General features: G+C 34.6%; 3 protein-coding genes across 5 annotated transcripts; 2 read left to right on the forward strand and 1 right to left on the reverse strand.

Annotated features, from left to right (window-relative positions):
- Positions 1-765: 765 nt before the first annotated feature.
- LOC128895911 (uncharacterized) lies at positions 766-19,378 on the forward strand. Of its 2 annotated transcripts, XM_054158902.1 has the most exons (12): positions 766-1,021; positions 1,726-2,067; positions 9,032-9,094; positions 11,714-12,061; positions 12,138-12,432; positions 13,733-13,874; positions 15,007-15,200; positions 15,702-16,356; positions 16,904-17,064; positions 17,501-17,732; positions 18,083-18,939; positions 19,005-19,378. In XM_054158902.1, the coding sequence occupies exons 1-12, from the start codon at positions 924-926 to the stop codon at positions 19,137-19,139; spliced, it is 3,522 nt and encodes a 1,173-aa protein (XP_054014877.1). In that variant the 5' UTR covers positions 766-923; the 3' UTR covers positions 19,140-19,378. The 2 variants fall into 2 exon arrangements, with proteins under 2 accessions (XP_054014877.1, XP_054014878.1); XM_054158903.1 differs by lacking the exons at positions 766-1,021; positions 1,726-2,067 and adding an exon at positions 7,705-7,730.
- Positions 19,379-19,568: 190 nt separating this feature from the next.
- On the reverse strand, positions 19,569-20,718 carry LOC128895914 (dynein light chain Tctex-type). The gene is made up of 4 exons (XM_054158915.1): positions 20,520-20,718; positions 20,294-20,385; positions 20,015-20,180; positions 19,569-19,904 (listed from the first exon to the last, which is right to left on the reverse strand). Exons 2-4 carry the CDS (start codon positions 20,315-20,317, stop codon positions 19,756-19,758), a joined length of 339 nt encoding a protein of 112 aa, XP_054014890.1. The 5' UTR covers positions 20,318-20,385; positions 20,520-20,718; the 3' UTR covers positions 19,569-19,755.
- A 410-nt stretch (positions 20,719-21,128) lies between these two features.
- On the forward strand, positions 21,129-22,974 carry LOC128895913 (transmembrane protein 165). Of its 2 annotated transcripts, XM_054158914.1 has the most exons (7): positions 21,129-21,286; positions 21,356-21,557; positions 21,975-22,150; positions 22,278-22,323; positions 22,411-22,460; positions 22,592-22,697; positions 22,810-22,974. In XM_054158914.1, exons 1-7 carry the CDS (start codon positions 21,275-21,277, stop codon positions 22,893-22,895), a joined length of 678 nt encoding a protein of 225 aa, XP_054014889.1. In that variant the 5' UTR covers positions 21,129-21,274; the 3' UTR covers positions 22,896-22,974. The 2 variants fall into 2 exon arrangements, with proteins under 2 accessions (XP_054014889.1, XP_054014887.1); XM_054158912.1 differs by having other exon boundaries at positions 21,134-21,286; positions 22,278-22,460.
- The last annotated feature ends 1,971 nt before the right edge of the window (positions 22,975-24,945 follow it).

Here is a 24,945-nt window from a genome sequence, read left to right on the forward strand (position 1 = left end):
GCTGTATCTCCAAATACAGAAACATGCAAGCGAGTGTAGTAGATTAATAACGACAATCAAGCTGCATTTTCACTCTCAAGTTACAAAGTACCGTTCGTCCCACGTGGGACACGTCAATGGCCCAGTTCTCTCTTTTTGCTGCAGACTCCACGCAGTAATTGTTGTTTGTTATCACTCATCACACTGATTGCCGTCTGGTGGTCTCATGAATTGAGCCAGCGAAAAGAGACGTGCCATTACTTGTCCTTACGGCTTGACATCAAACGAACTTGGTTGGAGACAACGATCCGCGAAAAGCTTCCTAGTTCCAGAATAACGACCACTGTCTAGGCATGCAATATCCAAGCGAGTTTAAGCGACGCGGTTAAAGGCTTGAATTGTCGGATTAATTGCTTGGATGGTTCTAAGGCTGCAGCTTCCAAGTAACTGTACCACCAGTAAACGACAGCTCTATTGGTTTTATTTTACATGATTCAAATTTAATGTAAATACAATCGTGAACAGTTTTGGTCAGATTATTCTACTAAAATTTGTAGACAGTAGTCTGTACTTTAAAGACGCAATGAAATCATTTGCAGGAAATTGAATTATTGAAACGGAGAATTCGGTGGACAAAAATCCTGAACTCTAAGGAAAATGAAAATACGCGAGCACAATATCTGGTTATAAGCATCCGCGTGGATAATGTGGCTAAACCAACATCGAATGTTGTTGTCAAACTTGAACCATAGCTGCGTCAATGTTTGCCATTGAGACATGACATTGCACAGCCTTTACGCAGTCTGTTAACAACAGTTGAATTCCCATGTTCGTGCTAATAATAAACGCGAAAGTTGTCGATCAAAGATGAAATATTTTTAACGAATGTTTAGTTTTATTTATATGACGTGTACCAATCGAGGATACAAATAAACGACAGAAGAATGTACGATTTAATAGCTTACCCAGTCGATACTAGTTTTACGCGGAAAAGAACGATAGAAGGAATTCTAGATGTGGGAGATTGTGACGTCTACTACAGGTAAGCTGGTTGTTGCTATGCATTACCAAGTATCCGCGATTGTTATTAATTAAAACAGTTGATTACATTTTCCATTCTTTGATACATTTCGTAAATATCAGCTTATAGGGAACAACGAGGCGAAACTTTTTTACCCGAGACATTTTTTTACAAATTTCGTAATAATAGCGATTTCGTAATTAAGCTCTCGTCGTCAAAATTACGAATTGGAGCCTTCAATTTTCTTGTTTATTATATAATTACATCGTCGATACACCTAAAACTTTGATAAAAAAAAAAAAAAATTAAATCAAACAATTTTTCCATAATGGTAAAATTATTTGCCAAAACCACACTTCTTTCTTTCAACTCCTATAACTTTTTCAATTTTGTACTCTTCCTGCCATTTATAGATGCATCTACCGTGTAATTATATAATAAACAAGAAAATCTTTAGGTTTCTTTTTTTATTTAAGCAAATTCGTAGCTCGACGAGAGGTATACGAACACATCTATACACATACATGGCTTTACGCAAGCAATTTTATCTTGAAAAAAATAATTCGATATCGCCAAATATCCAATAAAAGACCCTTGCAAGTTTCATAAAGGTCTGCTTCGTACATTATTTCGAAAAAATTCGTAAAAAAAAGAATGTCTCGTTTTCGGCATTCCGAACCAGGCTCCCCCCTTAACTTCCTTTCGTCTTTGATAACATGTTGAAGGACCGCGGGGCGAGGACGCGGAAGATATAGCCAGGACATCGGTGGTGGGGAGCGGATCGCGAAGCGTTCAGGATTCGGAGCGAGCGCCAGACGACCGATCAGTCGCATTGTCAGAAGTGTCGGAAGGAAGTGTCGCGGCAGCACGGCCGCTCGTTCGATCGTCAGTCGCGAAAAGGAAGCGAATCGGTTCGATTCGTACCCGTCGCCCGCCAAACTAGCGCTCACAGCTGTGGTCAGCGTCGCGGTGCTCACCTGTCAACTCGCCGAGTCTTATCTGCGAGTCGCCAGCCGATACGCCACGTGCGCGATGGGCATGATGGGATTGCTCAAATGGGTGAAAAAGTAAGTGTTTGGTGCTCTTTTTTTTTTTTTCTTTTCTTTCTATTATGGTCGTCCGTTATAACGCGTCGGAGAACGCTCGATTTTGTACGGTAGATTCCCATCCCCCGTAAATACTTTGTGCGGGTAACTAACGTTAAAGTAAAAAAGTGGAGAGACGAAGCTGATATTCTTCGTTCTTAATTTAAAGTTAACGATTTACTTTTATATTTATTACGCGTGAGTTGTTCGAATGGTATACAACTTTTTAAAAATATCACCTTACAGAGAATGACGAGACGAAACGTTCTTTATATTTACAGTTTATTCATCCGACATTTAGTTTCGAAAATAAAAATTGAAAACTTAAGTCACTTTTCCCAATATTCAATTAGATCTTTATATATATCGCTGTAAATGAATGTCATTCATTCCATTCTCCATATGAAGATATTTTTGAAAAATTCATGTCCACTTGCGCGGAGCTCCGCACTTGGTTTTGTTAGTGGATTCCGATATACATATATACATATATGTATATATCGACTTTTTATGGTCAGCCAAGCTCACTTGTTGATTGAAAATCAATTTATTTCTTCTCTTTGAACGAACCATTTCCTCTCGTGTTTGAACGAAGTCCATTATCGAAGCTCCTATTTTTAATTGGACTCGATTTCTTATGAATATGTAGTACATAATATAGAAATATAACGTATTTCTTAAAAAAACAATGCCTCGTTAAACTGAAACCTAGTCTTGATGCACATTTTATAAATAATCTTAACACGTTGGCTGCCGGACTAAAACTCGCAAAAATCTCTACAAAGTTGGAATTTCGTCTCGAGATTATTCAAGATTATATAATCTAACATTTATCACAGTATTTAATTTCTTAACCTCGTCAAATTTACGAATCCTATCCAGATTTAGTTTCATTACCGGCTCATTCATGGAATTCATTTTCTTAGTTGTTTCATGAAACCGAAATCTTCGAGAGCCACAGGTGTATATTTAAGACCCAGAGGATTTTATCGTTTGGAAATGTTTGACGCCAATGACGATAACGGTTTCACGAATAGATACAACATTTAAATAATTTTATCGCGTATGATTAACCGTTCGTTCGGCGCTAGTATTGTCTAACGACGTGTTGATTTATACGATTTATTTACAGTGCGCCACTTTTAAGTGTCGAGTGTGTACTTTGTCTCGCGATCCGTTCGAAAAAAAGTTGTCTGCTGTGACTTTCAAAATTTCATCCGTTACCGTTAAGCAAGCAATCGAAAACACGTGTATAGACATAAATAAAGCTCTCTAGATCGATTTAAATCATGTTTACAATACAAGTGGAATATAATACAAATATTAATAAGTGAATTACGCTTATTATATACGCGAATAAATGATTGATTAAAAAGTTGTGTTAAAATGGATGAATAATAATAACAAAAATTGAAGTACTAAAAAAAAAAATTATTCCTCGAGTTCAGTGCAACTTTGACAATATTTATCGGACAGTAGTTACAAAGTACTCTATTAAATATTTCATTGAATAATTGCTTAGTAAGATGCTAAAATACTAATTAATAGTCGAGTTGTCTAACAAACTATGATAATACACTTTCAGAATTCGTTTAATATCACTCAGAGAATAATGTTGCAGAAGTAAAGGACTTTGCTTGTGTAACTTGGATGACAAAACGATCGGAATTAATGTTTGGACGAAAAGTAGAATACGTAAGCATATAAAACACCAACTGTCGGATTGTTAATGTCACAGTTGTTACCATGGTGCAGTCTTGTGTGTTTACAAAAGGTTTGTTTTAAAGAGCTTCGAACATAATTACCGCACAACTCTCGCTACCGTCGCCGAGTGCTACGACCTCTATAATCATCCGCGATAAAAATGACACAACCGAAAAAATAATGTAAATAATTCTCGTACGAGTTCTCCAAATGAAATATACGATAGTTATGCAATTTACTGATGAAAAAACAAACAAAAATTTGGACATCTATAAATAACTTGTCGTTAAATTCTTAAAGACGAATTCCCTTCTGATATCTTTTATCATCAATGACCAATCAAATAAACGCATTCTTATTTAGTAAACATGCAATCATTATAAAGATTGATTACCTACGTTAATACACAAGAAAGATCTTTCTGAAATTTTATTTTTGGAGTATATTACTCTCGTCCTTTTAATCTGAATTTTATTTTCAAAAAAGAATAAGAACTTTTCGATCCACAAAATTAATAACGATATTCCCTACACTCGCAAATAATTAAACAACATTTAATCTCACATCCATCGCCTTTTATTAACGTACGCGAAATATATCCTTTTAATTCGATTAAAATCCTTTATTACGATTGTCTAGACCGTATTGTTAATTTTCTTTTTTTATTTCCCGCGAGTGCAAACACGAAGTTGCGTGCGTTACAGCAATTCTACTCGGTTTTCGGTGACGTTTATCGTACTACATGATCTCCGTGACCTTCACCTATAACGTAACTCGTTGACAACTGAATTATGCTTTATCATAGGCGTCGCTGCAACCGGTCTCCCCGCTCCAAAACAGAGACACGATTTTCTGATACAATAATCAACCGCTACGCTAGTTTCTCCGGTGCAACAGTGAACGTGCAACACGTTACCGTGCTCTTCGTCAATTTTTATAGTTCAGTTCTACGTCAAACATTTTCTTCTTCTTTTCCATCCTAACGTGTCTCGCACAGGAACATTCGTAAAAACAGGTTCGACGAAGTGTAACGTTCGCGAGGATTGCATTCTCTTTGAAATTCTTTCGAGTTTGAACACCTCAACGTTAACGATTCCCGGGATGTATAGACTCCTCGAAACGACAGCGAGCGACAAATTATGGAAAAGATGAACTTTCAGGATATTGGGATATCCAGGATTTCACAGCGTTAAGGGGATGTTCTGGTTTAACCGATTCAAAAAACCTACGTTTTAAACATTTTTAGAATCTTTCGAAGATTGAGAAAAAATTCTCACAAATCCTGCAATCCTACAAAAGGATTTTACGAAATTCGAGAAATGTACGTAATTGAAGAAGCTTTTGTTAAATAGTACACGAAGCATGTTTCGAGTTGCGTGTCGCTATATATGCTGATTATATCAGCGACGAGGACACAAATATTTAAAGTTCTCGACTTGGATCCCTACGATGCAAACGAATTAGAATGCGTAGACCTTGTTTAAAAATCAATGAGAAAACGCGGTAGAGGTAAAGGTACAGGCAAGCCTAGCAAACAAACTTTAAATTTGTTTAAACCGACGATTCTCCAAAAGAAAATGGATTTTGTCGCTTGATTATTTTTTACGGATGAAGTAAAAAATAAAAAATACGAAAGACGTGAAATTAATTGTTATACAAATAACAATGTTATTATATCACATAATCACGGAGTGAGACCTAAAGAAGATAAAAGATATAAGTACGGATTAATAATTACGCTATTGCGAACGAACGAGAGACCTATATTTACAATCGTAAACGTACTAATAAATCTGCTTGCTGTAACTATGTATTATGAATCAATTTATATTCACATTCCAACCTTAATAAAATACTTTTATTCGATCAAATTTCTCTGTTGGATTTCCATGAAAAACGTGTAACAATACGAAACCCTAAAATACGTTCTTTAAAGTTGTGCATACCATTAGCCCAATTAAATAAGCGAATCACGGAAGCGTACTACTTTAGCCAGTTCTACCAGCTGAAGATTGCAATTTATTAGAATGCATTATCGTTATGCCTGGCTCTTTTTCGTCTTGGTTTATCTAAACCTGAAATATCCGGTGTTCCTAATTTCACTGTACGTACGAATTCCTATTTCACGGATTTTAAAGATGTGCTAAATTTCAAAGACGTCCAGCAGGATAATGATTAGACACGAGATACGAGATGAAATCTTAGATTACCTTCATCTAGAAACTGGAAAGTTTTAATTGTCGAGTATACCGATAAAATCGATAAAGTATTATAATTTCTAGACGAAGGCATTAGCAATAGCTTCTTTATGTTTCCTATGACGTTCTAAATTAGTCTTAACGATTATGCAATTAACCATATTTCTTGACGCGCATACGATGGTAGTTAAATTAATTATCTGACTAAATTAAACATGATTAATATTATTTTATATTGTCTGTAGTATTTTAAATTCGCCATTAATTAAAATACATTTCAAATCTTTTAAGATAAGTAGGATATAAATAAATAATTACTTATTAAGATGTGGAGTAATAGCAGTTGATTGTGAATCAAATACATGCATTTACGTGTAAAATTAAGTTGACGAGTAATAAGTTAATAACGAACAGTATAATGATAATTGGGTATACCGAAGAACAGAAAAAAATTCAATGCTGTTAAGATCAATTCTATCCCCTCGGTTAAACCATTGGGCAGAGTTTAATTGATTGTTCTGGTAATCAGTCGCAGAGATTTCCTAACAGAACTCTACTTGATGCTTCAATTGAATCGAAGAAATTACCTCTCTTACTTGCATGGTTTCGTTAATCGTAAGTTTATTTTCGTAAGTTTAATAGATCGTAACGCGAAACTCTGTATATCACAAACTCTCCTAATGAACCGTCTGCAATGACTTCAACATCATCGAAACCATTAACGCTTTACTGCAAGAATTTCATTTTAAATTTCGGCCCGTCAAACAATAAAAGAAAAAAAAGTGTCTGCTCGCGTCTATTTTACATTAATTTTTTTCTAAAGTAGTTCACCTATAATAACAAAATCGTCTCGATACAATGAAAATCGACGGAGTTGTGCGCATTCGAAAAATGGCAAAATTTTGATGAATAATTTTGTCGCGTAGTTAACAGAAATGTCTTTCCAAATACGTTATAATCAAGCATTTATGTATAGATTGACAACTTTAAAAAAAAAGCCCGCGAGGGAGTGGTCTTACTTAGTTGCGATAGGGGGCACGAGAAAATTAGCGAGTAGTGGGGATGAAAGTTACACAGCTATCGGACGTCATCTGATACTATTTGATACAGTCTTTCCTAAGCAGCGTGTTGCTGCACATCACTGCCGCGAATGTATTTGCCAAACGATCTGACGATCTGTTCAATTAAATCTTTGAAGATTTTTAAAATAGTTACTATAATTCTGTACGTTTAAGAACTGTGACGATCTTCTAAATTGTGCCAAGAGCTTAAAAAGTTGAAACTTTAATATTTAATATCGCAATAGTGTTGCGCTAAAACAGACAATTAAAAAAAAAAAAAAAGAATTAAAATTAAAATGTGAGATTGTGCGATATAAACGGGAATAACGTGAAAATACCACTAAAATGAAACTAAATGAGAAACTTGATGAAATAGCATGATAATGCCACCTCCAAGAAATTGAAGGATAAGAATTGAAGGATAATCTAGGTCTATTCCTAATGTAAAAAAGGACATGGAAATATTGATAATATTTTATACAATTTAATTGTACGAAGTACAAAATATATAAGGCAATTAACGTCTTGAAAAATATGTTGATAGAAACAACAAATAAATCCATAATTCTAACATAAAAAGATGAAATATAATAAAACCTCGTTAAATTTATTTAATATGTGTGACAAAATGTGATAAAACAAAAATTGTATGGTTTAATGAGAGAATTACAATGTTTGAAAGGTAATTTCTCCAAGTGTCCAAGTTTATTAGTTCATCTGTTTTCTTTTTCTGGGTCAAGAATTAGAATTCCTTTTGTTAAGATCCTTTTTGTCTAAGGTCACTCTAAAATATTTCTACTAAAAAACAATGTTTAGAGTGCCGAAGTTATAACTGCTTATATACCATGAGACGTTTCGTTAGACTAATTGAACTAATTGAAATTGATTGATTAAAAAATACTTCTGTCTTTTTTCTGAGGAAAAAAGTACTATATTTTTCGGGCCATTAAAGTTACAAATTTATTGGAAAAATCGAAGATTTAAGTTTAAAGCGTCGTCACTTCGTCAATTTCCTGTAATAATTTTTTCCTTAATTCGTGCTACAACCACGTTCATGATGCATAAAAGAAAATCAGTTTTCGTTGATTTGGACCAACAGCGGAAAGAAAGTGACTCTGATTCGCATAAACGTCTCGAACCTACGATTACGCGTTCTAAATACCGATCAACATTTTATCTTTCGATCGAATATACCGCTGTAGAGATGGAAAAATAGAAAGAAGAACAAAAGAACGACCGCGGCAAGAAAGGAAGCTGTTACGGTAACAGTGTCGTTGTTCCGTGATGCATGAAAATGGAATCAGAGAAAGTAGAATTTCGTGGAGGTCTATGAATTCTGCGGTTCGAGAAACAAACGTTATCGTCTATTCATTTCCAAGACGTGCTTCAGTTCTTCCTTTTCAGGGAGAACAATCACAAAAAGAAAATACTCGAATATTGTATGACTCGAAAAACACGGATCAATTTGAATAATTTAAACAAAATTCGTATTTAAATTTGTTTAGCATTAATGACGTCTGTTTTGTTACCAATTCGTTACGTAAATTCTACGTCGTTGATTTACCAAATTTCTGTATGTTCGAGCCAATAGAAATATCATAAACACAGGGTGTCCCAAAAGTGTTGGAAGTCGTTGAAAGGGGTGGTTCGGGAGGTGATTTGAAACAACTTTTTCCTTAGCGAAAATGTTGTCCGAGGCTTCGTTGAGGAGATATTAACGGAAAACACTGACCAATCAGAGCGCGCGTATACCGTTGGAGCGACTAGGCGTCCGCGCTCATACGCTACCGCGGCCGCTCCACCGGCATCCTCGCACTCTGATTGGTCAGTGTTTTCCGTTAATATCTCCTCAACGAAGCCTCGGACAACATTTTCGCTAAGGAAAAAGTTGTTTCAAATCACCTCCCGAACCACCCCTTTCAAAGTGTTACAACATTTTTCGGACACCCTGTATATCTAACAAGATACTTATTTTTGTTGCAGAGATATTATACAAAAAGAACGAAACGTATGGAATTTAGTACAGAATCAGTGTGGACTGAACAAGTAAGTAATATTGTTATAAAACTACTTTTAAAATACTAATAATCAGTCCGATTTCGCCACAAATCAAACTAGATTAAGGCACACTTAAGGTACACTCTATATACGCAGTAGGAATAACGAATAACGTTTTATACGCATAAAATTATAATTATAATATTAAAAACAAGTCAAATTTGTACAAATTCTCCGAATGAAAGTATTTTATCTAGATAATGATCTAGATAAAGATTTATTCGGAATTGTTCCAACAACGTAAAACCATGGTTATAACATTCGTAATTTCGGTGCATTTTATATCAAATCGTAACACTAACCTCACATTGTTCCGCTACACACATTTTTACAAAAGCATGCAAGCAAATGACATTTATAAAACAGGTTTTACGTTTAATACGCTAATTGTAAGTTGATTTATACATTGCACGCGTGAGTTGCAAAGGTCCATAGCACTCGTATTTTTTTACCACAAAAAGATCAATGTCAGGTTAGGTTCCGGTCCATTGTAATAATGTAATACCTCGTTGAACACGAGAAATAGCGATCATTATCACCACACCTTCCGCGGGAAATTGTTCAGGTACTTACATATCGCGTCCACCGGCATCCACAAAATGGTCCCACGCGTTGGTTCGGATTCCTACATTCGACTGCATTGAGGTTATTGCTTAGTTTCACGTAAAACTTGGTTGAATTTACTTACACACACTGTTTGTTTGTGGTCCATGACACTCATTTAATAAGAATTTCGAAACAGTTGAAAGTTTAACAATGTATTGTCGCGATAAACTAAAATAACGTAAAAGAATTCGATAGAGACGCTTCAAACTGGAATGCACAGTGTACCACTCTAGAAACACAAAAATTCAACCTTAACGGCATCGACAAAAGGGCGCGCACAAAACCAATTTTTCAAAAACTTATTGTTGTTATTAATGTATTGAATTCCAAAAAATAAATCAAATTTGAAATTAGTTGTAACTTTTATTAGTTATTGTTAAAGTATATCAAATGTTTCAAACAACAAAGAGATTTGCCGACTACTACAGAAATGAAAATTTATGCATTAATTTATTGATAAAATTCATTAAAATATTAAAGTTATTATTCGAAATAGAATATGCTCTATATTGCACTATTAAAGATATTGAGAATTGTTTTAACATTATTCGTGATCAATAATTAACGAAAATTCGATGTTTCATTACCTCGATGAAATGAGCCAATCATAATACGAGAAATACGGTAGTGACCAATGGCGCATCTTGCTTAATAGTATTATCGATATAGATCGATGATTCGATCTACTTTACGTGTTACCAACTGTGTTGTCAACCCGTGCAATTGGTTCGACGGTTAACTTTTCAGTTTAAAACGAAGCTTGGCTCTTTTCATCTTAAAAATGACAGATATTGTGTTGAATCGGGAAGGAAAGAAATATAGACGCGGACGAGCTGTCTCGTAAGTGTTATACATATTTTCCGGACGAAAGCGTTAAACGGCTTAACCTATTTGTTCGCGAATATTGCAATGAATAATTCAAACTGACACCGTCCACCGTGGTCTTCTAATCGAGGTCGTAACGTGCTTTACTCTTCGGATAGTTGCAATGGTTTTTCTCTTTTGATACTTACCTCTTACTTCTGTCCGATGCATAAGAGATAAATTCGCTGCGTAGGTAATCGCGGCGCGTTGTTTACAATGAAATATCGACTGTCTTTCGTTTCGTGTGGATTCGTTTCTATCCTCGTATGAATTTGTCGTGATTTCAAAGTAGCCCTCAACTTTCGAATTCAGATAAAGTCAATAAATATAATTTCTGTGGTATCATTACATGTGAATTTTATTCACGATACAAATTTCGTTGCGCGTGGTAGAGGTTAAAAGTGTTAACGAGCAAATACAACATTGAATACATTAAATATGAAGCTAATAACGACTGTATGAAATTAAAGGCAGTGGTTCTCATCTATCATTTATTTTATTTGCATCAATGTTCAATGCATTCGAAGTAACTTGAAAATAGCTGAAATCGTAACTTTTTAATAAAAAAACTGACGACCGATAACTTTTTAATAAGAAACGTAGGTAGCTATAACTTTTTGGGGATGCTCAAGAGCGTGACCTCCATACACTGTATGAACGTGTTTGAAGCATCAGGGCCGACGTGACCTTTTGCGGGGCCGCGTTCAAAAATTTTGCGGGGCCTGAATTCACATTCAAATCTTACACTTAAATTTTACAACGAGGAATGATTTATTTACAAATGCTATATATTTCTTATAAGATGAATATTAAATAATAATACTTTGATGATTTTTGTTACTCCTTTCAATTTAATCATTCGCTACTAAAAAAATGTCTTGCATCTCAACAAAAATTGCTTCCATTTGTTAATGGTATCATCATTCTGTAAAAAGTTGATCAAAATCGATGCCTTTTAATTGAGTAATTTTCGTAGACCGCGGGGTCGAGAAGTGTAATACTAATGATACATTTTTATCGATATCATTTTAATAAAAAAAACATTGTGACCTCTCGTGTTTCTATTTTCCCTTTTAAAATTTCCTTTCAAAAATTAATTATGCCCGTTGTCTACAGTCACTTTATCTCTGTTTCCAGCGAATCTTACCGCAATGCTCTGCAGGCTTTTATAGATAGAAGACGAATCTCAAGCGTGGAAGCAGATGCACCATGTAGCCCTGATAAATCAAAACCCGACCTCCTTTGGCCAAAAATAAACAACAATAAATGCGACAATAACCGGAAAGCGCAAGAATCACAATCGATCCTACCGGGTGTGCCGCACATACCTGCCTCGGAAATTTTCGAAATCGGTTGGGTACCAGGCACGGAAGACCGATACCTTGAGCTGATTTTTGCCGAATGGCAAAACACCAGAGTTTCTCTGAAGAGGCATACGCATCCGGAGTGCAAAGACGCTGTGAAAGCCGACTTGGATGTACTCTCGTACGTACCGTTTAGTATGAAACGACTTCGATTTGTAATTATATGCGTGTTGTGATTCTGTTTTCGCACTCGGCAGGGAAATTCAGCATCCAAACGTGCTACTGTTGATGGCCACCATCCATACGGACGACCACGGTCTGATCTCTATCTTCGAATCCATCGACTGCACCCTCTACCACTATATACACGATCAGGGTGAACGAATATCGATACAAGGTATCGCTAAATGCGGAGGAAGACTGTCCGATGCCTTGAGGCATACACACATGCGCGGCTACGTGCACACTGCCATCAGCTCGCATTGCGTCTATCTGGCTTCCAGCGGTATGATAAAACTTGGTGGATGGGAGCTAGCCAAGCACATTGGTAGCGTAAGTACGGAGATTTACTTCTTTCTTTTCTTTATTAAAGACCAGCTGCGCCTCGCGGTTTCACCTGTGCGGGATACTATTCTATGTCGCTCGTGTTCAACTAACAGTTCAACCCTTCATTCTTCAATCGCGTGTTCCTTCGTGAATCGGTAGGTGACTGTACTTTGTTTTCCGTAACTCAGATATTTCACTCGATATTTCTGACAAGCGAAGTTTGGCAATTATTACACGCCGATAAATTTGAACTTTTGCAGAAATAATGGTCATGAAGACATAAGGTCGATTCAGACTATACGACACGGACCGTCATGTTCCAGCAACGACACGTACCGGTATCGACACGACAAAACATTAAAACATTTAAAACACCCATTTTAATGGAACTATTCACACTATTCACACTATTCCCGTTGACGGAACGTTCAGATCGGTGTCTGTTAAGTGTGAATAGTTCCATTAAAACGCGTGTTTTAATGTTTTTGTCGTGTCGGTGCCGGTCCGTGTCGTATAGTCTGAATCGACCTTTAATCACAGCGCTCTTTTCCATTTTAGACCAAAAGCGATTTTAAGGGTGGAAACACCACTTCGAAATAATTCTGATTGTTTATATTTTTGCTAATATCTCTGATGCCATAAGAAATATCGACAAAATTTTAAATATAAAATTGAATGGTTTTTAATATTCTTTAATACCGTGGTAAGAACCTTTTGCGAATTCTAAAAAATTCTAAAAAAAACCCTTCTGCATGTTTTCTGCAGAGTTCCATGAGATTTACAAGGAAATAAAGTTTCAATCCAAAATATTCATTGTTACTGGAGCTACGAATTTTTAAAGATTAGGCAACTTTTTAAATATTTTTCCGTCAATGTGGTCTAAAAGATATATTTAATTTGTCCTGCAAACACAATCTCCTCCGATTCTTTAGAGCGACACACGAGCAACTGAAATTGTGTGATATAACGCCATATCCGTCCTTTCATTGGCGCACCCAACGGTACTTCGAAGCAGGAAATTGTCGGCGTTGTTTCTCACAAAATGTTCATTTTTAAATAAATTCACTGCACCGTGATGTTCTTAATTACGGTCACCGACTGAACCATGGAAATACGCGTAAATCATAGCAGACAGACGAGTCAGTCCGTCGGTATTATTTTTGAACAGATGAGTCAACAAAAAAAATGCTTCCCGATTGTTCTTTTACTTGAATCACCGAAGTGTTGTAATTCGGTATAAATCAGTAATTGCAAAAGTTTGTTTGCTTTGTTCGTGTTAATTCTTTATTTTTGGATCTCATTAAAGCCGAAACAAGACAGGAAATACGAGGAACGTTTAAGGGCAGAAATCTTCCGCTGGCAAGCACCAGAACTTTTTCACAGTTACGAACCACGCAAGGAGAGCGATGTATATGGACTTGCTATGCTGATTTGGGAAATGTGTACAAGTAAGCTTATCGAATGATAGCTTTTAATTCGTTGTTTATTCAATAAAGAGGACAATACGTTATCTACTGTTAAAGCACTTGTCATACATGATCTAGTGCCCCGTCATCACTCTATGCATACTCCTGGCTGTAATAAATACTGAAGTAATCTTTCTGTTTCTGATTACGGCTTGCTGTTTACAAGTTGCATAGTAATGTATAATTAGCGAATAATCTCAGCGATAATTAATTTGTCACTAATTATTTATGTCACGATTAGTACTTCACGAAGTGACAAAAAAATAATCAACTACTGTTCGACTGTATTACATGAAAATAATAATAATAATAATAATAATAATAATAATTAAACTAATAATGACGATTTCCTAATATTCTTTCGTAAAGACATTTCGTTAGGTACAAATTTCTACAAAGTTAAAATTTTGACTCGAAACTATTAAAGATTCGATTATTTAACATTTGTTGTATTATTTAATTTTGTTCAGAATTAATTTTTTTAGTTCCTTAATGAAAAGTTTTGCCACTAATTTCTGGGTCGTTCAACGTGTTAATAAACGAAATCCTAGCGTGGAATTATTTAATGATCCCAAGTAAAGTTTAAGCATTCGCGGAATCTATACCTCGTAGATTTCTTCGGCTGAACCTGGTCCATTAAGAGATTAACGTTTATATTGAAACTCCGATGGAATCTTGATACAAAAAATGAAACAGGTTTTAAGCTGATAAGGAAACGAAATCACATTCGCTGAGATTAATCTCATAAAATTGCGTGCAAGGTTTAACGGAAATTCGATTTTCCTTTACGACCGGTTTATTCTACACAATAAACAGCATTTCGTAATTACTGTGATAACGTGATAGTTTACGATATTTTTTACAGACTCAGAATCCAGAATTGTGTTTCTTTTCTCATTCGGATAAACAAGTAGAATAATTACACGCGTATTGTTTTGTATGTTTGTACGTATGCATATGTATATTGTATTAAAAAGCTGCTTGCCTTTCCTTGATATCGATTTAATTATCTAAAGGATATTTTCACGACGCTATTAATTATTGTCATAGAGTTATGCCATGTTTCTTATATAATAATCGCAAATTGTAAAAATGATTTCTCGTTTATGAACAGTGAACGTACCATGGAGCGGATACAGCAGAGCAGATGTGGACAGACATTACACACACTGGAAACGTGGTGTCGTTACGGATTCATACGATTTCCCACCTTTGCTTAACAATCTACTAGAAGCTGGACTGCAATTGGACGTCACTAAAAGAACGTTAGATATGAATCGTATGCGTAGATTTCTACAGAGACTAGAGGTTCGTTTTTTTTCTGAAGATGGCATGACTAAAATAATTTAGTAGTAATGTCATATTTAGAATTCAGGGGATATACTTATTTTTACCCATTTCGCGGCAATTTTAATTTATTTTAATTTATACATATATACACAATATTCTGTTTTTACAACTATCCTGCTCAATGTGTTTTAAAGTTATGTAGAATAGTTCACATTACGCCAAGCGGAACGGGCCTAGAATGTTTTAACAGGATTGAGTTCGAGTGAAGGAAAATCTAAAAGTTACAAGCAAACGTATAAAGAGTTTTTTTTTATTTTTTTATTTTTTTTTTTTTTTTGTAACTTAATACATAATATTTAAAAATATCTATCTGTGTTATTTTTTGTTTACCTTTTGTTTAATAATAAACAATAACGTCTTTTGGAAAAAATTCGGTCCGAGTTACACGTTACCGTTTCTGTAAGTCACGCGGATTTACATTTTAAATGTGCTATACGGACTCCAACATAATATTTCCAGATGCAGTACGAGGATGAGGAACCCGTGTACGTCGATCAGTACGCAAACAACAATAACGAGAGCGGAAAGACGTACGTTTTGCCGGCGACGAAACATTCCGTGGTGATGTCGAAAAGTAAGGATTCGAAACTTGCCAAAAGTGCTTCGATGAAGCAGTTGTACCCCTCGAAAACCTCTGATTCCCCAGCAAAACAGTATTTGCACTCGAGGAAAACTGTATCCAAGCAAAATGCAAGCTCAAAGACGCCGACGCACACCAAACAAGCGAACCTCTTCGTAGATGATATGAAACGCACCCCCAAAGATGACTTACAGAAGGGCGCAAACATAGTCTGCGGCACGCAGAATAATTATAGGAATGGAAGCTATTCGAATTGCGATTTAGAAACGACGGACATTCTGAGGGAGAAAGATTTCGAAGATACTTCGGACACTCTGCAGCCGTGGCAATGCGCCTACAAAAAGGTGAGGGGACCGGGGGAACTCGTGGACTCTAGAACCGTATCGATATATTCCTCACCGTTGCCGGATTCTACCGACGATGAATCCTTCAAAGATGCGAGGACCAATTTGGAACAATTGAAGAAAGCATTGGCGAACAAGAGAGAACACTTCTTCTACGGAAGTGATTCGTCGTCCAACTCTGCAGACTCAAGTAAGTACGATAACAATATACAGGGTGTCCCAGCCTTAGTGATACAGCGCTCTAACTCCAAAACTATCGGCCGAATGCAAAATTTCAAATATGCAAGTTGCATGGTAAAGTGGGGCTCATGTTTCAACGAGAACGAATTTTTGTTAACTTTGTTCGTTAACGGCCGATAGTTTAGAGTTAGAGCGCTGTATCACTAAGGCTGGGACACCCTGTACAGTGGCAGTTATATGTTTGCGTATGAGACACGTTTTGATTTTTAATAAAGTTCGCTATGCAGACCTTACATTTTCAATCAACTGGCTGTGTATAATAAACTACAACTAACGATTCATTAGATATATTACATATTTTTTTCTCTTTAATACGGTTCAATAATCATTAATAGTTTCAAGGATGACCACAAACGACTGGTCTAAGTTACGAATAATAAATGGCACTTCGTAACTACACTCAATGTCACTGAGCTTAATACTATAAACTTTATTCTTAATAATTATGAGTGAGACTCAATTATTCCAATTTCGTTAAAACACGTGTATTATATTAGGTCAGGAAACTAAGAACATAATATTCGCCCAAGTAAAGAGCAAAGACTATGAACCACATAAGCCAGCTAGCCACAAAACTAGTTTGGAACCGAAATTCAATAAATCTCCTGGTCAGTATGATCCGTCTTGTATGAAATCGTCGTTTCAGCAATATCGAAAGGTATGATTTTAATCTAAAGAGCGCCTAAGAGTACTCTTAGAGTATCTAAAAGAGTACACCTGAATGTTTCTGCTGTTGCTAACGATACGGAAATATGTTAAAAGCTAATGAAAATATTGTAATATGCAAGAACATATTAAGGTTACTTTCTTTTCTTTGAAGGTCGTCAATGTTTATTTTATGGGTATTATTATGATGACATCTTTTTAACATAGTGTAATACAGGGTCATCCGCTCGCTAGTAGACATAATGGAGAAACAACAATAGCCGACCGTCATTGTAGATTTTATGACGGTGACCCCCGCAGCGAAAGCGGCTGTATGTGTTGTCCTTCTGTCTTACGATCTCCGAAAGTAATAAAGATATTTAGGTGTACCCTTTTAGATCTTCCATTAGACACAATTGGTAATTTAAATATGTCGGTTTGTATTATAGATTCCTTATTTGCACACGCCAGAAAGCATTAAGGACGCTATAGCGCAGCCACAGGTACTAAATTCTGACCCGCAAAGCTTTTTCGAAACTTCTTTGTGGAGAAAGGAAAAGTTAATTTGTTTGGCGAAAATGAGAAAATCGTATGGAGATGAATCGGTACACTCAAATGATACAATTTGTAATGGTACTTTGAGCGAAAATGAAACGTCGGAAACAAACTCTCCAAAAAACGGTAATACATACATTATAAGTAGCGCAATGCAAAGTAGTAGATTTAAATTTATTTCAACTTAATAGAGATGGATAGAATTTTATTCGAACAATACGATTAAAGACTTTTAAAAATTTTAATTCGGTTGAAGAATTATTCAGATAAGCTTTCATTTGTTTAACGTGAATTTGTTATCTAAATGAAAAATTTTGTCCACCTCTGATTTCAGCGTGTACCTGTTAAAATAACGCGATACTATTGTTATTTAATTGTTCTAGAAAAATTATGACTAGATTAATAATACCTCCGAATTTTTAACGTCTTTTTGTCTTTGATGTAATGAAAAATTCTAATAATAATAAAATAATTAGCTACCGAAACAGAAACCAGCCAAGACGAATTAACAGAAATTCCTCTGCAAAAAGACATAAAAGACGCATTGGATCGAGCTACGAAAATTCTACTTTCTGCCACGCCAAAAACTGATGATGTGCGTTCGACATCTTCGTTTGAAACATACTCGGACTTCGACGTTATGTTGGACGACAGTCAAGCCTGCAAAAACATTTTCGAAGAAACGTACAATTTGCGAATGAACGACGACAACGAAGAGATCAAATGTATCGAAAGATCGACAAAGAGAAACGAAATGAATTTGTTCGGAAAGAATGATACAATTGATAAAACGGCAGAGACAAACAAATCGTTTCTGTTCAATGAAAATGATATGATAGAGAAAAGAACAAATATCAATGAACCCCAACATGACAATGATATTTCCATCAGTGTTGCTAGTTATGAAAATCCTTCTGATTCATACGATGCAACGTACAGCAGAAATTTTGTTTGCGAATCTATCGCCGAAGTATCAAGTGAATTTCTCAATGTTTCCTATACCGATTCAAAATTAAACAAGACAACCGAATTGTATAGCAACTCGGAAACCACCGTCGAGAAACAAGAGAAGAAACCCTTAGAAGATGTACAACATATTTCTGCGACGATCGAAGAACGTGATAACGATGTTCGAATACAAATTAACGATAACGAAAAGAAATCCGAAACAACGAATTTGAATTTCATGTTTTTAACCGACACGTCGAAAACTAAAAACTGCAAATCATGTTGTCCGTCCGATTTGCCAAGGCGACGTTCTTTACCAGCAGCATTGAGCCAGTTAAAACTACTTAATAATTCAACGTTAGGGAAGCTACCTATACGCAGAGGGGTAAGCAACCTATTAAATGTGGATTTAATAATGAGATGACTAAATAATTATCACATTTATTACAGGATGTTCCAGACAACACTGTTGAAGACTTATATATAGATGACGAATTCGGCGATAGTTTGAACGTTAATATGGTTTTATTAGATGAAGATTTATTATACGATGACGATTTCTTACCCGACTTACTAGAAATATAGGATATTATAAAGTAATTATCATTTCCATTATCCAAAACTGACGAATAGTTTATTAAATTTCATTTTTAAAAAAACACTTGAAATATTACATGATCATTACGTTCCAATACTGTTGGAATAATCAGAACTGACAAGTAAGCACCTACAAATGTTTTATGTTCATTTTCAAAAATCTTCATATATTTTGTAATTTCGATTAGTACATTAACGTGTATCTCTATGTTACGTAAAATATGATCAATTACTGTAAAGTACTATAAAATTAAAAACACAGTGACATATATTTCATGTAAAACTTAAGTGTATATAATAAATAATACCATTTATATAGAAAATATAAAACAATACAAATAAACGACTTTGTAATTACAATTTAGTTAAAATAAATTTATATACATGCAAGTAAGACATTTTTATTAATAAATATAATTAGTGTTTAAAATGTAATGTATTTGCTATATAAAGAATACATAATAGTTGAAAGGAAAAAGCAATTGCTTGAAACGAATTTGGGTATTTTCTATACCTTGATTACTACCATTTATGCGAGATAATAAACAAAATTTTAGTATTTTTCTTTCATTTTTATCAGAAGCTTTCTAAATACAAAAATCAATTAAATTGCTAGACCAAATACAGAAACAATACAGTACATTGTCTTATTTTCCCAACGTACTGTACAACTGCCATCGGTAGCATTATCCCAAAAGCAGGAGCTTGCAGTATGAAGTCCAGCCCCGTTCTTTTGCATAATGACACAGGTAACTGAAAACATATTTTGCTAATATTAAATCAGATATTAACAGAATAAAAGCAAAAAATAAACTTCTACTATGTAAATAAAAAGAAATTCATATATTCTCATAAATATTTACCTATATATTTATATGGTTTTTGTAATTTTGTAAGATTTCCCAAGCAAGCTTCAACAACATTCGATGTCCACTGATTTACTTTATTGTGTTGATAAGCATTACCCCCGATGGATACTTCAATTGCTTCTTTAATTATCTTACTTACATCATCGACCACAAATTGGCTCTAAAGCAACGAGACATTTAATTGACATTTTGTAAGTAAAAATGATATGAAACGAATAAATAAAAGAATTGTGAAATATGACTGGTAAACAAACGTCGTCAACATGTACTAACCTCTTCTTGCATATCTTCCATCATCTTGTCAAACTTTTAATAAGTTGCACGTCGATGAATAATATTTATGCAAATCCAAAAATTACAAATCCCTTTAATGAAAATGGAATTAATAGCATGACACTGTTAATGCCGCATGTGATGTCACTCTTAGCAATGATGTATCGTTACAACAAAATTACAGAATTCATACATGCATATTCAACTAATTTCAATTTCCTCATACCTCACGTATTCCTGCGTACGAAAATACCGATTCAAATAAATTACAAGACGCTTTTCATGACAGCACGCTTAACTTAATAAAACCATACGTAACGTTTTCACCACATGCTCCATACTACATCAACTTGACAGCTTGACACAAGCTTGACAGAGTTACCAGGTTACCACGCGAGTACAATTACGAAGGCGAAACACCGTTGTGTTTCAGATTCCGATTCCCAAGTGCATATCAGACAGCAGCGATGGACAAAAGAGGAAATGAGACAAACATGCCGGCAAACTTCAGATTTATTCGAAGCCTAAGGTTTTGCCCATCACTGGTGCGTATGCATCCTCTATGGAGTATCATCAGAATTCTACTCGGTGTCCTCGTTTTTTTCAGATCAAAACCAGCTATAAGCAAACTAATGCGGAGTGATGCAAAGAATATTTTAGAAAAAGAATCGCGAGAAAATATTGCTTCTTCTCTTCAAACAGATGGCGAAGTTTCGTTGCTGTGACATTTTGACATTGAGCTCTATCCTTAGCATAGAGCTGAATGCATTTTGACGATTTGTATGGCAACATGGCTGCTTCGCTATCGTGCTGTCCACTTGTGTCCACTGTGCAGCGCTGCTGTCGTCTCTGGTGCGGTGTTGTGCCAGTGATGCCAGATTTGTCTCCTAGTCGTAATCAATTGCAATCAATTTATGGCATCCCTGATACTGGGTCTTGAGTATAAGTGAGTTTCGATGTGATAATAAACATCGAATTATAATGATGTCGGCGGCAAGTATTTAATTTTTTTTTCATCTTGAATAACGTGAGTCTGATAATAACGTTTATTGGGATTTCTAGATACCTGGAGGCACAATGCCTTCGCAAACTAAGGATAACCTTAGTTTTTTACATGCTTTTATAGCTTCCTTATCAGTCATTGTCGTTTCTGAACTAGGCGACAAAACTTTCTTCATTGCTGCTATTATGGCAATGAAACATCCTCGAATGACTGTTTTTGTTGGAGCGATTAGTGCCTTAGGATTGATGACTGTCCTTTCAGGTATTGTCATTCATGAAACTCTTAAGAGATATATTTATATTGCAGTAAGTTTTTCAATTATACAGTTTTACTTCAGTACAGAGTTTCCTATGTAAGTTAAATACCATATAAAGATAATGTATTATTAAGAAAAAGAAAGATCAGAATCAGCTTAATACATATGATGTAGTGGCTTATCTTGTGGACTTTCATATTTGATAGCATAGGTCAATTGATTTTCATATGTGAAAAATAGAATAAAAATAGAAACCTACAGACACTTTTTAATGATATCACATCTTAATAATATGTTAAGGTTGACTCAACAAAGGTTGCAGGGAAACTAGCTATTGTATTATACATTTGTTTTCATTTCTCTATAAAATGAAATTTCAAATTTGTGTGATTAGTGTGATTATATTTCAGTTTAATTTTTAGTAATGTTTGGATATGCTGCAACTATAGTCCCTCGTGCTTATACGTATTATATCTCTACTGCACTTTTTGCTATATTTGGTTTAAAAATGCTAAGGGATGGTTATTATATGTCTGCAACAGAGGGACAAGAAGAATTAGAAGAAGTACAGACTGATTTAAGAAAACGAGAAGATGAGGTATCATTATTATGATTTAAGTAGTCAGAAGACTATTAATATAGTTTTTTGTAAAACACTTGATTCATAGCTACTCTTGTAACACTCTTACAGAAATTAAATAATTTTTTGATATATCTCTTTTTAGTATGAAAAGGAAACAGGAAGCACGCTAGTGCAAGATGTAGAAACTGGTATCATTAGAAAAGCAACAAAAATCAGTGCATTGATGCTTCTCTCTAGGATATTTCTTCAAGCATTTACTCTAACATTCCTTGCAGAATGGGGAGATCGCTCACAACTTACAACAATTATACTTGCAGCCAGAGAGGTATGTAATGAATATATTTAAAAACTGAAACTATATTACTAAATATTATAATGAATATGATACTAAATATATCAAATACATAATGATCTTTGCATCAATCTCTAAATACAACCAAGATCTATTATTTTCAGGATGTGTATGGCGTTATTGTAGGTGGAGTATTAGGACATTCATTCTGTACAGGATTAGCAGTATTAGGTGGTAGAATGATAGCTCAGAAGATTTCAGTACGAACAGGTAAAATATATAGAATGTGATAATATATAATCAAATTCATTAAATATTAATATTCTCTAAAAAAAGAAACGCAGAACAAAGTAATACAAAATTGGATATTTTTTATTTCTAGTGACCATAATTGGTGGATTAGTGTTCCTATTATTTGCTTTAACAGCACTTTTTATCAGCCCTACAGAAGATACGCGATACAATTGATAGTATTCATATTCTTAAGTGGAAGACAATATTGTACATATTATTCACATTCGAAAGTAAACTGTACACAAAAACAGTTTTTAACAAAATTATGGAAGGTAATTAGTCCTAATACCTTGCTAGCATTTTTTATTTTACATCTATCTGCATGGCGACTTTTAGTATAAATATTTAAAAATCATATGATTCATATTATATCCGCGCTTCCCATATTCAAGAAGATTGAGTCAAACGAGAAAACGTAACATAGAGCGTGGAAGATTAGTCATGTAAGAAAAGCGGTTGACCGGTGGGATCGAATATTCGTGCCTTATTTTTCGTTCAGACTCTTACATATATATTTTAGAAAACATTCATATAAATAAATAGTCCTTACTCTGATTACAGAATAATATAATGCAATCGGTGATACACATGCGTATTATGAGTATTAAATAATTATATTATTCTGATTGTCCAAAGTTTGTAAATTAATAATGCCTTATATTTTGATATGTTTTGCCACTGATAATTCATCTTAATCATTACATCCGTATAGATTACAGTAACCTCGAAGAACTATGTCTTTTATTATTTTGTGAAATATGTACACTCAAAGTATTTAAAAAAGAGTATTTGTACAAGAGAATTATTTTCTGTAAATAGATAAGAATAAATTTATTGTATTAACAAACTTCCATGGTATTTTTTTTTTTTTTTTTAATTTAAAACTATAATTATTTCAAGTTCGTCTTCGATATGATAAACTAATCTGAATGTAATTTCTATTTTATTTTTTAATGGGAAACATAGAAACTAGTACTATAGAATTATGCAATAACAATTGTTGCTGATAATTAAATTCGAATGATCACAAAGTACTTATATACAATAATTCCTTGCTTAAAGATAGAATTCTAGTAGAAGGCTAGAAAAACTGAATCAACCACATTACTCTTTACGTTTTTTAAACTTTAGCAACCAGCAGTCATGAAATAAAAAAACTAATGCAAAGTAAAAACTTTTGTATTTCTCATTGTACAACCCCGTCAATAAAGGAATATTGTTGACGGACGGCAAAAAATGATTTCACATCAGTGGATATAAATCGTTTACATCACCAAAATGAAACATTCTGTATTTACTGTATTCTGCTTTAAAAGTGGAGCTACATATATACATATGCGTTAATGTAACTAAATTTAATGTAAGATATTAATGTATAACACGTGTTATAACGATTCATTTTGTATTATGTTTTGTTAATAGATATAAATACAATAGTTTCCTAAGCAAGAGTTTATAATATAATCATAATGTAACATATAATATAATGTAATATAATTATAAAATATAAATACAATATTTTCCTGATTATATATTTTTAAAAATAAAATTTTTTCGAAGAACGTTAAAAATGTATTAGATTCTTGTCACGATTTTTATAATTATTAAGCAATCATCAAGGATTTCAGTGAGGATTTCCGCTTCGCTCGATTGGTTTGTTACATTCTAAATATGAATTATCAACTTTTACGACTCGCGAAGGATAGTATAAATCGTTGCAACATTCAAGAAACATTTCTGTTACGATCTCGATTTTTGTTAAACGATCATCGAGGATTTCGGTCTTGGCTACACGTTACTTCGTCGGAAATATTCGATTTATTCTATTGTTTATTAAGTTTTTACATATAAATAATGGACCTTGGTACGATTTCGATTGAAATTAAATAGTTATAAACGTTTTTCGGCGATTGGTAGGTGCAAAATTTGAATTGGTGCTCTCTATCTCTCTCGCACAATTTCAGCCGTAGGTGCGAAAGAGAAAGATATACCGTGCGAGAAGGATAGAGAGCGACGGCGCTGCTAGCGCCATCTAGCGGTTGAATCAGGGAAGCTCCGACTGAGTAATAGGATAACAGGACGCTAGTGGAGGTCTACGCTTGAAAGTGTGCGAAAGAGAAAGATATACTGTGCGAGAAGGATAGAGAGCGGCGGCGCTGGTGGCGCCATCTAGCGGTTGGATCAGGGAAGCTCCGGCTGAGTAATAGGATAACAGGACGCTAGT

The sequence above is a fragment of the Hylaeus anthracinus genome, unplaced genomic scaffold, assembly GCF_026225885.1.
Source record: "Hylaeus anthracinus isolate JK02 unplaced genomic scaffold, UHH_iyHylAnth1.0_haploid 5, whole genome shotgun sequence".
In the NCBI taxonomy this organism is placed as follows: domain Eukaryota; kingdom Metazoa; phylum Arthropoda; class Insecta; order Hymenoptera; family Colletidae; genus Hylaeus; species Hylaeus anthracinus.

Coding starts and splice junctions, on each gene's coding strand:
- LOC128895911 (XM_054158902.1), top strand. CDS start 924: ATGTACGATTTAATAGCTTACCCAGTCGATACTAGTTTTACGCGGAAA. Junction 2,068..9,031: donor TTGCTCAAATGGGTGAAAAA/GTAAGTGTTTGG, acceptor TTTTTGTTGCAG/AGATATTATACAAAAAGAAC. Junction 9,095..11,713: donor AATCAGTGTGGACTGAACAA/GTAAGTAATATT, acceptor CTCTGTTTCCAG/CGAATCTTACCGCAATGCTC.
- LOC128895914 (XM_054158915.1), bottom strand. CDS start 20,317: ATGATGGAAGATATGCAAGAAGAG. Junction 20,181..20,293: donor TGGAAGATATGCAAGAAGAG/GTTAGTACATGT, acceptor TCGTTGCTTTAG/AGCCAATTTGTGGTCGATGA. Junction 19,905..20,014: donor AAAACCATATAAATATATAG/GTAAATATTTAT, acceptor ATATGTTTTCAG/TTACCTGTGTCATTATGCAA.
- LOC128895913 (XM_054158912.1), top strand. Junction 21,558..21,974: donor ATTGATGACTGTCCTTTCAG/GTATTGTCATTC, acceptor TTTAATTTTTAG/TAATGTTTGGATATGCTGCA. Junction 22,151..22,277: donor TAAGAAAACGAGAAGATGAG/GTATCATTATTA, acceptor ATCTCTTTTTAG/TATGAAAAGGAAACAGGAAG.